The sequence below is a fragment of the Vanellus vanellus genome (assembly GCF_965231255.1).
Source record: "Vanellus vanellus genome assembly, chromosome: 5".
In the NCBI taxonomy this organism is placed as follows: Eukaryota; Metazoa; Chordata; class Aves; order Charadriiformes; family Charadriidae; genus Vanellus; species Vanellus vanellus.
The window spans coordinates 19,952,620-19,968,229 of NC_138910.1; the positions used below are offsets into that span (position 1 = coordinate 19,952,620).

Here is a 15,610-nt window from a genome sequence, read left to right on the forward strand (position 1 = left end):
TAACCAGAATTTCTTACCCTGACTTTATTTCTGCAGGTGGAGAAATTTCAGAGTGGAGAGGAGGAGACAATCTGGTATCCACAATAAAGAGTCGCACAGTTGGATTTGTAGCTCCTGCCTAAAAATAAAATTTTTCATTGTACTTTTGAAGAGAGAATATTCTTGCTGAAATAAGTGTTTGAAACCACAGACGAAGAAATTACTACAGACAGTCAGGTAGAACCAACTGACTTCAAACATGTGGAAAGACAAGCTCCTAAATGCAGTTCTTCAGATCGATACATAAATTATCCTTTGTATTTTTTTTTATGTGAAAGTGTTAGTTATGCATTTCTAGATAAGCCAGACTGCTGCATTTAGAAACATTCATACCTACACAGGGCTTGCTGTACACACAGCGGCATTTGACCGTATCTCGTCCCACATGCCACATACAGGATCTAACAGTGAATCAAATTCATTGCTAACTGGCAGAAAAGCGCTTCTTCATCGAAACTGATACCTTACATTAAGTGGTCACGTAATAGCTGCCTATACCACAGTCAAAGCTGTGACTGCAGCACGCACCCCACTATTTTTAATGTAGTGCTACTAGGTACTGACAGCAATATAACTGTTGCTTCTCTAGAAATTAACTAGCCAAGTCCTCATCGTAAAGCTTCGGTAGCTGTAGTCCACCCACCTCCAGAAGTCAGCAACATTCCAAACAACAGGGGTATGTAACAAAAAAGTACAATTTAAATCGTCAGTTCATTCCACACCTATGTCTCTCCACAGGCACCGCGCTGAGGGCAGAGTCCCTGTAGCTGTCAGTGAGCCCAGCGGCTCGCCGTAAGCATCAGTGACCCCTCCGGGAGAGGCTCCAAGGGGACAGGCAAAGGCCATGTACTCCTGAAGCTCTGGGGAGGGGTAGGGAGTGACTGACCACAGCTGCTGCAGAGAAAGCTGAACTTGGCACCAAGGGAGGGAGGGCGGCTTTTACACCAGACAAACAGCTGTACCAGTTGAGCAATCAGCTGCCTGTATCAGCTGTTCTGCCCCAGTCAATCAAGAGTGAAAATACCTTCCTGAGCTGGCCAGACCAGTGGGGGGGGGGAATATATAGGTGCCTCAGCCCAACAAAGAGTATAGAAACCAAACGATGAACAAAAAGAACTGAAGAAAGTGATGGGCTTGAGATGGTTTCAACCCATGTATTCCTGCCCAGTACTGGGGATGCCCAGCATTGTGGTGGTGAGCGTATTATGGAGACCAGCAATGAGAACCACATTTGTATTGCGATTCAGCAGTATAGTGCAACTGTTGTACTCTAAGGGTAATGCATACTCGTATTGTGTCTGAAGTGCACTGCTGCATCGCTCTGCTAAATCAAAATCCTGTGTAACGTCAAGTAACTTCACACAGGTAAATCTTGTATTAAACATTAAACTCTCCACGTGTGGAGTATCTGAAAGAACCTGTTTGTAGTGTACTGGACTCTGACTCTCACTCAAGTCCAGTGTCAACTGTGCCACGAACAGTGGGCACAAAGTCATGTGGAGAGGAAGGGGGAGGAGAAGCAGCTGCCTGCACTAAAGGCTTCACTCTCACAGCTAAAATTGAAAGAGCTTTAGGTGTGGGCAAAGAAACTCCATCAGCAGATTCCTCCCCTTCATCCCAATATAGGAAGCATCCAACAACTAAAAATGCTACATTAGTTGAAGATTCCATTATCAACACCACATAAAACCCTAACACAATGTACATCTGCCAAATGCTTTGTACCAGCTTCAATTCCCTAAAAGCTTTTTTATCTCAACATCTACTTGCTACCTCAAATTTTTTTGGTGAAAAACAAAACCTTAAATCATACTTTTTTTTCTTTTTGCTTTCCCCTGGGGATAATAAAATACTTTAACATTGCCAGATGCTGTTGACTTCAGAAAGAGTAATCACAGCAAGCTGTTGAGGAGAGACAGACAATATTTTCATTAGCAGAAACTGATTAAATGAGACTACTCTCTTAATGAAACTGCAGAACAACCATGTTTAATAAATAACACCAACCTTGGGATATGGGATTCTAATGGTCTTTGGATACTGCAAGGTGTCATCAGAATAAAAGGAGTACTCTATAACAGGAACTTCTGTATCATTAAATGCTGCATATGCCACAAAATCGCCACTTGGAGACCACCACAGAGCAGAATGAGTGCCAAACATTTCCTCTGAAAGACATGCAAATGCATTTAAGGTATAATTGATAAGTTGGCTCTTCTATCCTAGGTACTGTTCTCAGTAGTTTTTAATAGGATTTCTTTTCTTTAATTGAAGTTCAGATACCAAAGTCCAGACTGTTTGCTGGGGTTCCGAAATGAAACACTAGATCAATGCTTAATTAGATCAATATGAAGCTAATTCACACACACTATGATTTCCAGTGATGTGCTGCAAGTTCGGCAAACTCATTTCCGTTCTCAGACCCTCATACTACCCAGGTATTAAGCTCAGGCAAGGATGCGTGCTTCTGTTAAAATCCAGACTTAGATTATTTTGAACTTTTCAATGATAAGAAATAAGAGTTATAATAAAATAATTACAATAAAATAAAACTTTTATAGCACTATGCAAAGTAAAATATGCTTGATATAGTTACCTTCATAAACCCAATCTGGTATTCCATTGAAAATTTTATTTTCTTCTCCATTTTCAGTGATTTGCACAAATTTTTCTGTTGGTGAAGCTTTTACATAAACATTATTATTCCAAACATAGGCCTGCAAAACATTATTATGATTACAATTACTGTTAGAGTAAATCCTACTTCCTTCCTTTGCCACATCTACTGGGAAATTTACTTTTACATTAGATGACAAAAACTGTCTTTGAAAGTTGCGTTTCACCAAACATCATTGATACTTAACAAACTTGAATTACTAATAAAAATCACGTGTAGCAACCTAACTTCAGGCCTAGATGCAAAAACCAGTCAACTATAATAAATGACATGATTACCATATCAAGTTTTGAAAACCTTGTTCATTTTCTGTTGAGATAGAAGCTTATTTTCCTTCATTATGAGTTGTTTTTCACTAATTTGTCTTTCAAAGAAAACTATCAGTATTTTGGTAAAATATAGATGGAGGTCTCAGCATTGCTAATAGATCTGCAGAGACGGTACATTTCTGCAGTAGCACTCAGAACTCCTCTAGTTTTTGGCACCTGCCTGCCTCTCTAGTTTCCTCTCCAACAACTAACAACTCGGTTTTATTCCAGAGCTTCACTCTGCGATGCAGAAACCTCTTGTCAACATCCTTTGCTTCTGTGGTTGGGCTCTATAATCCCTATAGTACAAACAATAAGAATAAATAAACACCACATTCTCCTGTGACAGGTCTTTAGTCAGATCCAACACTCACTACAGGGAACACACAAGCCTCGCAGACACAGTGGCCGTCACGATTGCCATGGACTGGGGAGGAGTGGAGGAAGAAAAGGACAGTGGGAAAGAGTACAAGAGAGATTTTGATCCTCTAATCCCTGTTACAGGCATCCAGCAACACTTCACTGCTTATGGTGTAATTAGGAGATAAAAATCACAGCGATGAGTCAGTAGACAATTGTAATGCTGTTGCCTTTGAAAGGGATGAACTACTGTCTGCAACTGTGAAAACATGAAGTTCCTGTGCATTTGTGCATTATATGATTACTGGGGCCACTGCTACTTTCAGGAGTGCCTTTTCATTAAAGAACAAAACAAAACACACAGAGAGATTTTGGAGTCTTTCCAGCAACAGTAGCCAACTTGGAAACTACTCCAGCTACTTATCTAGCAGCAGGAAAGTCCCCAAACCTCAAGGGTACATACAATGTGAGCTTCCATCCCACGTATACAAAAATGACTGGTTTATATAAGTTTCACTTATTTGTACTAACCAGTTTGTGACCAACAGGTGACCAGGATATGTATTGTACATCATTATGTAGTAGTCCGTCATCTAAGATAGAACTGGAAAAACAAAACCAAAATGCAGCTAAGATAAATCAGTGAAGTGTCATTTCATTGCAAAATAATGTTAAAACTATGTCTCCTGTGCAAAAATTACTGACCTGCTACTGAAATCATAGATGTGATATGAAGCGGTATAGGAATGCCTCCACAACTGCAAAAGAATTACTTTAATATTATGAAAATAGATTTCGCCAGGATTCATACGCCTCTTACAGTTGGAATTACCTCTGAAACCCTTCTCCCGCTTTTGTGTGACAGACAGAACACAACGAATATACAAGGGCGACAAATCTCTCCAAGGTTTAAGAAAAGACTAAAGAATCGACACCCCTCTGGGGTCATCACCTAAATACTACAACAGAGGCCACTGACTGATTAAGGACAATGGCACAGAGGCCAGAGATGCTGCAGATTTGCAGAAATCCTTGTAGCTACATGGCAGACTATCATAGCTATGCACAGTTAATCCTCCTCCTTCTGCCTTACTGGCACACTTGCTGTTTTCTGTCTCATTTTCCATGCTGTATTATTTAACTTGGCATCTTATTGTTCAGTAGTCCTTACAAGTCCCAGCAGTATTTCTGTAGCAGTTCCTCCAGTTCCAGGGTGACCTATTCCCATTCATATTGTCAGAGAAATAAACCCTTTCTCTCAGAAACCTGTCCCTTGAAGTCTGTATCGCTCTGTGGGCCCCTACAGAGAGAAAGATGATGATGATAATGCAGACACGTGTAAAAGTGTTCACCATGCGGGACCGAAGAGGTTTGATTCAGCCCACAGTGTTGACATGCTACAATAACGCTACCTTCCATGACGGTTCTTGAAGATTTGTATGAAGATATAAAACAATAACTTAGTACTACACAACCAGATGGCTATTACATAAGCAGTGTCTACATCCCCATGATTCATTTTGTTACTTTGTTTTCTTGCGATAGAGATTAATAATAACATAACTTTCAATCACACTATTATATAAAGGTTAATAGACCTTGCTTCAGCATTAAAATAAAATTCTCTCTTATGACTGCGGCAAATAAAATACTACAGAGCAATAAATCATGAGTAGAGGGGATGTCTAGGGTGGCCGGAAAAATAGAAGGCATTTTGTGGCCCCTAACAATGCAGTGAAAAGCCAAACAATTCTGAACAAATCAGGAAGACAAAAGGTAACTGGCTTAGTAGTACCTAGCGAGGAAGCTAAAACTGCAAAAACCATGACTGAGCGCGTGAATTGCGGCTGGCGCCGTGTGAGAGGCATTCTTGGACCGCAAAGCCAGAGCACGTAGACAGAGCTCAATGACACAGTGCTCGAGAGTCTGTACGCCGCACAAGTCAGCTCTGAGCTTTTTACAATCAAACCAGGCAGCTAGCTCTCTGGGGAAAAAAAAGGAAACAACAACAAAGTTACTGGCTGCTTAGTGCACACACTGTAGGGCAAATTATCACCTCCCTTAGGTTTCTGTAACTGTCCTCAAGTGGCAGCCGGAGCCAGGCCTTCATGCCAGCTGGCATAAACGTAGCTTGACCTTTGCCGCGTGGTTCAGCACCAAGCCAGGATGGGGCATTGTCCTGGAGGTTTTTCACGTGCTTGCTGACAGCAGGCAACAAGGACACCCAAGTCCACTCCAAGCGCAAGAGGACAGCCTTCTCTTGTACGCACATGCTGTTTTTCATTCACCTCAGTTTTAAATTTTTATGCCCTAACACCACGATGTAACCACCATATACATACATAGCCTATATACACACACAAGCGTATGTATACAAGTGTATCTACCCATCACTTCTCCTTACCCACACAATTCCTCGGACAGTCATACCTATCTACTCTTCTAGCTTGTCTCCCCTGAGGAACCGTCCAGCCTCACTCTCCTTGTGATCTCTCTCCACCCACTTTTTACCCAGCTTCTCTTCTCAGGCAGTCATACCTCTGCTGCCAAGCTCACAGACACCACCAGTCTCTTTTCTCCTCCTCCTGCCTGCTCAACTTCACTGTTCCCCTGCAGACATTCATTGCGTTCATGCATCCTCCTGCATTTCCCTCACGTTCTCTCAGCCTCTGACACCCCTACTTTCAAGACCAGCTTCTTCCTCGGTTGTTCCCAAACCTTTATTTCCCAGCTTCATCCTCAGAGACGCAAAGTGCACTTGTACCTTTGTATAGCTGTACTGCAGAAGAGCAAACTTTTGGTCAGGAGACAATATAACTGTGGTTGCGTTGTATTTATCCTGTCAACAAAGGGCAAAAGAAACACATAAAGCACAGACTCCGAAGAAATTTGCAGAACAAAATATTAAATTCAACACCTTTCCCAATGTCTGCCTATATTATATGTAAATGAACGTACTAGTGTTGTATTCGCCAAGATTACTGAGGAAGTTCCGGTGACAGCATCAATACGTAGGATGTCCCCGTTAGCTGATTTGTGAATATACTGATTTCCTAGAAGAACAAGAGAGCTGCTAATAAACAATAACTAAAATGCTCATCGGTTGCTTCTCTTTTCCCCTTATGTTTTTAAGCAGGAAATAAAATTCAAAAAATCTGGTCAATGTTGTGTTTCCCACTTTTGTAATGAAAGGATGTTTATAGCACAAGAACGTTCACGAAATGTAGTCCTGGGGCCCACAGCCTCTGCCTTCTGTCTTCTCTTTCCTTTGGGGCACAGGGCATATTCAAAAGGAAAAGCACCCTGTATCCTCCTGCTCCCCGACAGCCTTTTGCACAGGAAGCTGACACACTTCAGAATATAACACGCTTCTACAAAAAAGCATAGAAATAAGTATGCTCTTTTAGCAGCACGGTAAGCTATATTCTCCTGAACACGAATGTGTATCTAAGGGGGGAAAAAAAAAAATAAATAATCACAACTCTCTGAGCTACGCACCTTTCTATACTGGCACCAACAAATAATTTAACTTTTTTTTTTCAGTATACAGTAGTCACCTCAGCATGAAGATATGTGTTTACTGAAGGCAGTACATTTTCTTGACATTTACGCTGTATGTAGAAATGAATTACCTGAAATCCACTGCAAATTATGCGTTTTGTACTTATAGTCATTGTTCAGGTAATTCTGTAGAGTATACGTTCTGCGTGAATCAGCCTCAGAGGTACTCTCTGAAAGAAAGAGACAGAAGAGATATTTTGATGTTGCTGCAAATTGTTCCACCCCAGCTTCTTAATTTGACTACCAAAATAAGTGGGTTTTTGTTGCTGGTTGATGTGTTTTAGCTAACCAGCTCTAAAGTACTAGCAGGGAGAAGGCACTAAAGGTTTACTGCAAGATAAATTCAGCAAGCATAAGATAAAGGAGTATCAGTGAGATCACTCAACAAATTCTTGTAAAAATTACAAATGCCTTTTCTCTGCGAGTATTTTACTTTAAGGTACACAAGAGCAGTTACATTTTGAGTAAATGAAAATACCTTTTTGACAGTGACAAAAATAGACAGACCACCTCTGGCCCTCTTATCTCAGGAAACGCGTATTTGTATGCCTCAAAAGTTGAAACAAAGCGATCTCGGTGCTTTTCCCCCCTATGCTTACTCCTGGAACTTCGCTGCAGAACCCTGACTGCTAATATTTGCCTGAGACGTCAATTGTGGGGTGGATCATGTAATGCAGGGACATACATGCTCACATTTGAGAGTGGTGGATGGGTATGGCTGTCCAGACGAATGAAATGTGGCATCCATGTGAGCAGAGGTACAGACCTTGAAAGATACCCTAAAATTAAAGCTGCTGCTGTACTTTATCACATATGCCACAATACTGCTGTTCCTGCTCATGAACCCTTCAACTGTGAATCATCTGCTTAACATTAAACTCAATTTTGAGAAGTGTCTCAGATAAAAAAATCTGAGAAGCAATGAAATTTTCAGAGAAGGTCTAATTAAAAAAAAATTAATGAAATCACAAACTCTTACTGGTAAGCTTATGATGAAATAAGTGGTTAAATATTATCCCTCTCTTGATATGTTTTTCACCAAGGTAACTTAATATTTACTGCAACATTATTATTTTGACTCCAAAATTAAAGCCAAGTAGCTGGGTTACTATGAAAATACTAAGTGATACTTTGAACCCAGTTAAGCTAATGAGTTTGGTCATTAGCTCCAGTGCACTGCAGTCAACTTCAATGAAAAATATTTCTTTCTTACTGGCTGCAGTGCACAAGCTACTCTTTCCAAAGCCTGAAAGCTTCAAATAATAATAGTAACAAATTCATTTGTGAGTCTTTATGATCTTTCTCCTCTGAAAACAAAGACTACAATTTTTAAATTCGGGTGTGTAATTCTCCCCCTGCTGACTCCCCTGCCTTTTTTTTTTTTCCTGCTTTTTTTTTTTTTTTTTTTTAAATGGAAACCTAAAAACTACCTTCATACAAATCTACACAGTCCAAAAAGGAAGCAATTTTTATTTCAACTGCCTAAATCATTCCTTTTTTGTTACCACCAGTGCGAATCAAAAGGTCTAGGATAAAAACAATTGATAATAACACTCAAGTACGGACATGGTGACTGATCAGCCAAGACAATAACCTGCCCGTATCAAGAGAGTCCCAGTCACTGAGATACTTTTAAACAGACAGCCTCTTCTTTCATTATACTGAACAATTAGAAGAGTCCAAGGCCCTTGGGGACACACACACAGAAAAGCACCTCGCAATGATTTTTGCATGTTATCTTTCTGCGCATTAAATACATGTGACAATGATAAGAAGATAATTAAATTAGCTATTACAATTTTACTCTTATTTCCAAACAATAAGCACATTGCATATATATAGCGCAGACCGTACAGCCACTGCTGCAATAGAAGGCAAGAGCCATAACAAACAAACAATGCCTTTAGCCTACGATACTCAGCAAAGGTTAAAAAAAATCGCTTGCTCAATTCCATCTGAAATTTGACTGTCCTAAAAACATTACTAGTCTAGATTTCTTGCTCACAAAGCTTCCATGAGAATATTAATTTCTCAGGTTAATTATTCTATATTAACTGAATATTTAATTTGATGGATTATGAACAAATGTGCATTTGATATTCATGCACAGTTGTCTAGTTGGGAATATCACTTCTCTCCTTCCTAACTGAGTAAGTGTCATTTTCAATTAGAGGGGCTTCAGAAAGCAACAAAATTCTCTCTTGGAAAAGGAGGAGCAATTTAAGACAGGTGGCTGATGAACAGGTTTAGGGATTTTTCCAAACTGATGAATGTTTTTCCCCCTGGTGACATACATATTTTGCTGAGGTCTCATTACTAAAAATCAGGCCACTATTAAGATTTGTTGGCTGTGTATAAAATTAAAATTTCATTTTCTGTCAACACCTTCCACATAGTAACTGAATATGAAAACATACGCCAAGCTGTAAGGGTATAGTCATAAAAGTTCTAGTTGAAGTGTTTTCTTAATTTGCGAGATAGGCTACTACCAGTATATTCTTACTTATCTGCGGTATGCCATCCACCAAAGATACTGAACATACATTGAATTTTGCATTTTGGTTCTTCCTGTTTAGAGTCCATTTGAAAAAAAAGTGTCAAATAGGTTCATTTTGACAAAATAAAGTAGTTGTTGACATTCAAGAGCATTTTATTGGCTTTGAGGTTTGGATACAGGTCAATGTTTGTTCATATTTCAGCAAAACAGCTTCTTTCCCTCTTACGTTCCTCAGCAAGGCTGTTAAGGCTGAATTTTCTTGCTATTTTTCTTTTTTACTATTCCAGATACAGACTCATTTTTGTAAATTCCAAATTACTAGCTCTTCACCTCTACCTTATTCTCACCCCCAGAAGAACATACATATTTCCACTGTCATAATAATTTACTGGAAATATTTACATTATAATACCTCTGTTACAACAGCAAAAACTTAAGTACACCCTTCTGGGAAGGAGGCTCTTAACCTTTTATGTAAGTAGTAAACTCATATGAAGCTGATAAACAGTTTTGGTTCAATTTTGGATTTTTTTTTAATATGTCACCCTGTCTCAAGAGAAAAATTGAGTTGGTTTCTGTAGGTGTAAGGTGTAAAGTAAACAAGAAGTTAACTATTGTATAAGGTTTATGGTATGACACATCACCATACCAAAATCTCAAGTTGTTGACAAATTACTTTTGATATATATATTGTTTATTCCCCAGTGTCAAGGCACATTTTACTAATTGCCATATGTAACAAAAAAGAGCAAGCATTTATGTAACCAAATTAGAAGAGATGGAAAAGTATAAACCCAGCAATAATGGAAGCTTTACTGCATATTCATCATTACCAAGAGAGACTGGAAGAACCAAAACAAGGGAAAGACGAGTACAAGCACGATGCTCAGCAATGAGAAAGAAAGGGATAGAGAAACGATAAAAATCAGAAGAGGTGAATGAGTATCGCCACTTACAAGTGACAGCAGAACAAGAACGAGAATGATCTGCAATCTAAGAATGTAATTTAGGAGCAGCGCAAGAGATGCAAGAAGGGAAACCTGACTGATTCAGTAGTTAGTCAGAAAAAAAGTGACACTTCAGGCTATTTTTTCCAAACCTTCCCTGTTCCTCTTCCAACATGTGCAGAAAAGCACTCAAAAACCTTCCCCCCTACACTCGAGCCCCCAGTAACTGCCTGAGATATGTGACAATTACAGCACAGAAGTGGATATCCAGCAAAGAACAAAGTAAAAATGACTCTGCTGGAAGAGGCTAAAGGTTCACATAACCCAGAATCCCCCCTTATTTCCAGTGGCTGATACTGGACATCCAGGAAAGATCATAACCAAGGGGTGAGCACTGTGACACCTCCCGGAGCAGTTCACCCACGCGTCACTCTTGGGGCCTGCAGAGACTTCCTCAGAGGGAGGTAATCATTAACTCTGTAATCAATAGCTCTGGAGAAGCCTTTTCAAATTTGCCCCATCTCATGCCAAGCAAGGAAATAAAAATAGCAGAAGCGTGCTACAGATAGCAAACACTGCTGGTAATTCTTTTTTTTTTTTTAATATATTACATTACTCAACATTTTAATTAAGGTAGATAACGGGGTTAAATGACAGTTACAGAAGTCAAGGACATACAGCAGGAAAACATTTCCATTCTCTAGCTTTTCCTTCACTACCTAGAAAAGTAATATATCCACATATAACATGAAGATTACAAAGACCCTGTAATGCAGAGCAAGGTGCATGAATACATGGGGAAAAGAGAATAGTTAGAACAACTGGATTCAAGCCAAAAGGCTGTTTGGACAGGCAAGCCTACAGCATACTCACAACCTGGTAATTAACCTGCTGTATCTCCCATACAACTTCGGAGAGAATTTCAGCCGTGATTTGGATTAAAGGCCTTTGAAGCTAGGTTACTGGAATTAACTACTGCTCACCATTTATGTAACCGTTCTCCAAAAAACCCCCCATAAAGTTAAGATTCTTATCTGAATCTTAATTTTTGAATCTAGATTCAAAGAGATTCTACTTCAAAGATCAACTGCTGATCCACAGATTTAAATTCCCTTACAGATTTTCTAGCTTTCTCCCTAAACACCCTTAAACATAATGCTTTTTAGAAACTGGAATCGTACAGGACCCCTTATTCCCAAGAAAACTGTGACAGATCACAGCTGCCAGATTCATTCATCTTGCAGCACCGGTCTTCAAATACGAGTGTTGCGTATCAGCCAGAAGTCTCCCTGTATTTTAAACACTGTTCAGTTGCAAGCAGGGTGTTGACATTGGCAATAGATACTTCTCCACACCACCCAGTCACAAAATTGCTTAGTAAGGACAGAATGCAGATAGGATAAACAGGGGAAGACTGTAGATATGACCATCCCCAACAGAACAATGATGAGAGCTATTTGCAGACTTTTCTGCTATTTTCTTTTCAGTTATACATTAACACGATCGTAAGGAAGATCTGCGACCTCACCTCTCTTCAGTCCTTGCAGCACAAAGCTGTCTCAGCAGTCCCAACATTCTTCAACTTCAAATCCAGGATGACAACATGAACTCATTGGACTCCTGCTGCCAGTGACCCTTATCACCATTTATGGTAGTTTTCTACCAGCCACTAGTAATACCCAACACATCAGTTAGGCGTCAGACCCACAAAGTACCCTCAGGCACCTTAAGGTCATTAACTTCCCCAGCACCTACTGTGCTTTTCCAACCTCTTCTATGCACTTTTCTATCAAAAGACCACAGAAGCCCATGCATAGTATCATCTAACTGTGACAGTAATGAGCCTTCTCATTTAGTGAATACCTCACCATTGGAGAATTACACCTCTGGGTGAAGAAACCTGGTTTGTGACCAGACAGGTGTATAGGCCCCCCCCACTAAAAGCCTGTTTATGACTTGCTCATGGCAGTAGAATGATGCTAGATATTGTACTGTCTCCTTTCTGCCCTCAGCATTGGCTACTCTTCCTCTCGCTCCTGGCCTTCCTGCCCAGCTGGCCGTAACAAGAGCTCCTGTTAGAGAAGAGGTAATGGTGTGTGGCCACAGCCTGCCTTGTGCATGGAAAGTTACATGAGAAAAAAAATGGGAGAAGCATAAGCAAATGGGTAAGTGAATCCAGAGCAGACAAACCACAATTTTTTAGAAAACATGCTTTAAGGGTAACCACTTGCTACTGTAGTCACCTCTTGAATAGCTCCTCAAAGCGTAACAATGCTTTCATCAACAGACTTCAAACACAACCCCCAAGGCTGTTTTGAGACTAAACTCTTTGATGCAAGTAGCCCCATGTGGTTATTAAATATATAATAAGGTGGCAAAATAGGCAGTGGGTATAAACAAAAAGTATAGAATTTTGTACACAGTTCTGGCTGAAAATGCTCATGGTAAATACCGAAGGGCTGCACCCAAAATTAGGGAACCCTTCTGCAACTTCAAGTCTGCAGTATTTGCCCATGCTAAATGGCTGCAAGAGAAGCAGCAGAACTTGCACAGGCCGACAGTCCAACCAACAAGCCAGAACTCCTCTGGAGTGGCAAGATTTCACAGCCTTTCACAGCACTGGAGCCCATTTATCAAACTAATTCTTTGCTGCCTGACTACTAAGCTTATGAAATGAAAGTACATTGAGATGCGTGGTGGGGAGAAGGGCAGCAGGCCAAAGGTAAGAAATCCAAACTCAAAATTATCTATGTATATCAATAATCATCATTTTCACTCCCTGAACAATGACCGAACCACGGGGAGGAAATAAAGACTTGACTGCAATTAAAATTACTTTTATCAGAACAGACTTTGATATCACATAGTCACAGTCATGTGAGCTGCTCCTCCTCCCCACCGCCCCTCAATTTTGCCACCTTTCATTTTGCACCTGGCCCAGCGCCTGTACTGTCCCTGGAGGCATCCTCAGCTGACTTGCATGCCCTGAGGTCATTCATAAAAGCCATATAATCAAACTGCTGGTGATTAAGTGCTGTAACCTATAAAGGGGTAATTATAAGGGCACCACCTGTACACTCTCACCTAACAGAAAACATTTGTTTAGCATCCTTTAGTCAGAAATTCAAGAGCATCCTGCAGTTCCTGAACTATAATGGTCACAATTGTTATTCAGATGTCACTACTGGCCTGATTGAGGAAGAGACAGGAATTCAAGTTCTTGAACTGGGACCTCTCTATCTCAGTCTTGATTTTATCCAGAGGGACCCAGTGAACTACCTGGGTGTGCTAGGCAATTTCCCATACATTAATTTGAGCCAACAGTACAAAGGCTGACACATTGACCTCAATGACTATATTCAATGACTGATTCTAAATTGCAGCCGCTTCTACGGCAAAAGGATTCCTATGCTACAATTTATGAAAGAAAACCCATTTGATTTTCAGTAAGACATAGCATTGGCATTAAGGTAGACAAGCACCAACTCTTCAGCAGCGTTCAGGCCTGCATACTGCATTCTTTCACTAGGTGTTATGCCTGCACACATTCATCTGATAAGCTGTCAGGATCCTTTCTCTTCCTCTTCCCAACTTCTGAAACTAAGTGTATTTTCTGTCACCTCAAAAAATCTACCTTCTTGAGATAAGAGGCAAAAAGCTGCCCAAAAATAACAGAAAAGAGAGTCAGCAATCCACTGGTGCAAGTTTTAGCCCAGAAGCTATGTAGTTCAGACATCTGGGCTTTGAAAAATCTAGTTTTTAATGACTGTGATATTAATAATGTCAGAGCTGAACTGCAAAATAGTTTAATGTAAATTATGCCTTATGAATACTAGTGACACAAGCTTTGCCTCTTTAATTGACACACAAAAAAACCCACCAGACCTTTCTGTGCACGTAAGCAATTGCTGCGTTCATTTCTGAACACACGGTGAAGATCAACATACACGTCTTCACACTTTCGGGGTGCACCTCACAAACTAAAGACCACACCCAAGGTCTAGTCTAGAAAACACTTTTCTTCCTTAGAGTTTGCAGTGCTGAATTCTACATATCACAACCACTCAGCTGTTAATTGTAAGAACATACAAAGAGTGATTAACCTGCAGCTCTGCCCTACCAGCTGGAAGCAATGCATTGCCTGATGAGGATTTAATGCTGTTTCACATTAACGTCCAGAGCTACAAACCGATCAGAGTCCAAAAATGCTATTCCAAATCTTTGCCTACTTTTCTGACTTCTGTAACTGTGCTGTGTGTATGATTTCACTCAATATCGTTAACAAAAGTTGTGCAAGCAAAGCAAAATAGAGGGAAAAGAATCTTATCTCTTCAATGCACCCTAGAAAATTGGTTAATTGGCACGTTACTGCTGGTTCTACAGCCTTCAGCTGCAATAGGAAAGGAAAATGCTGAAAATGATAATGCTTCTAACTAGTATTTTCTTAGCTCACACGGGACTCAAGGGACTTTCCCTCCCCCCCCCCCCCCCCCCCTTCCCCCCATCCTCCCAGGTGAGCCACCTCGCCGTTCCCCAGGACCTCCAGCTCCATCAACGCCGTTCCCTAAAGCACAAACTTTCCGCAAAACTTCACCATTCCCCCCCCCCCCCCCCATTCCCCGCCTCAGTGGGCGTCGCGGCTGCGGATCCCCCGAGCCCCGGCGGCCGCAGGGAACCCCCTCTCTCCCCCCGCCCCCCCTCCGCGGACTTACTGCCGGTGAGCAGAGCCAGGGGCACGGCGATGACCGTGACGACAACGGCGACCCCCAGGATCCCCAGCAACCACTTGAGGACGGTCTGTAAAAAGGAGAAAAGTCCCGTTCAGGGGCGGCAGTCGCTGGCCGGCCGGCCGCCCACCCGCCCCATCCCTCCCTCCCTCCCTCCTTCCCTCCCTCCCTCTCTCTCTTCCCCCCCTCGCCCCGTAACCCACCTTCATGGCGGGGCGGGCGGTGGCGCTGCCCGGGGCGCAGGAGCCGAGCGGAGCAAAGCCGGCGGCGTGCGGCTCTGCAATCCCGTCTGCCCCCCAGGGGCTTTCCCCTGTCAGCGGCGGCGGGGCGGGGACGGTTGCAGGAAGCAAGTGTGGCCGGGCAGCGGGGATTTGTGCAAGATGTGGGGTTTCCTGCCGGCTTTGCAGCTTCGCGTGTGGTTGGGGTTGGTTTTTTTTTGTTGTTTTTTTTTTTTTTTTTATTTGAGCTGCGGTTTGTCCTTCAGTTCAAACCCT

The 15,610-nt window shown here is 41.4% G+C and overlaps 1 protein-coding gene across 1 annotated transcript in view; it reads right to left on the reverse strand.

Moving 5' to 3' along the window:
• The window catches only part of LOC309672049 (dipeptidyl peptidase 4-like), a gene marked incomplete at its 5' end in the record, with an annotated part of 40,018 nt that extends 24,693 nt beyond the window's left edge, over positions 1 to 15,325 (reverse strand). Inside the window, 10 exons of the mRNA XM_082483454.1 lie at positions 18 to 118; positions 2,047 to 2,207; positions 2,636 to 2,756; positions 3,916 to 3,988; positions 4,090 to 4,142; positions 6,149 to 6,223; positions 6,343 to 6,437; positions 7,017 to 7,115; positions 15,102 to 15,186; positions 15,320 to 15,325. Of these exons, the coding sequence (XP_082339580.1) occupies positions 18 to 118; positions 2,047 to 2,207; positions 2,636 to 2,756; positions 3,916 to 3,988; positions 4,090 to 4,142; positions 6,149 to 6,223; positions 6,343 to 6,437; positions 7,017 to 7,115; positions 15,102 to 15,186; positions 15,320 to 15,325 (869 nt within the window). The remainder of the gene's footprint in view (positions 1 to 17; positions 119 to 2,046; positions 2,208 to 2,635; positions 2,757 to 3,915; positions 3,989 to 4,089; positions 4,143 to 6,148; positions 6,224 to 6,342; positions 6,438 to 7,016; positions 7,116 to 15,101; positions 15,187 to 15,319) is intronic.
• Between the last annotated feature and the right edge of the window lie 285 nt (positions 15,326 to 15,610).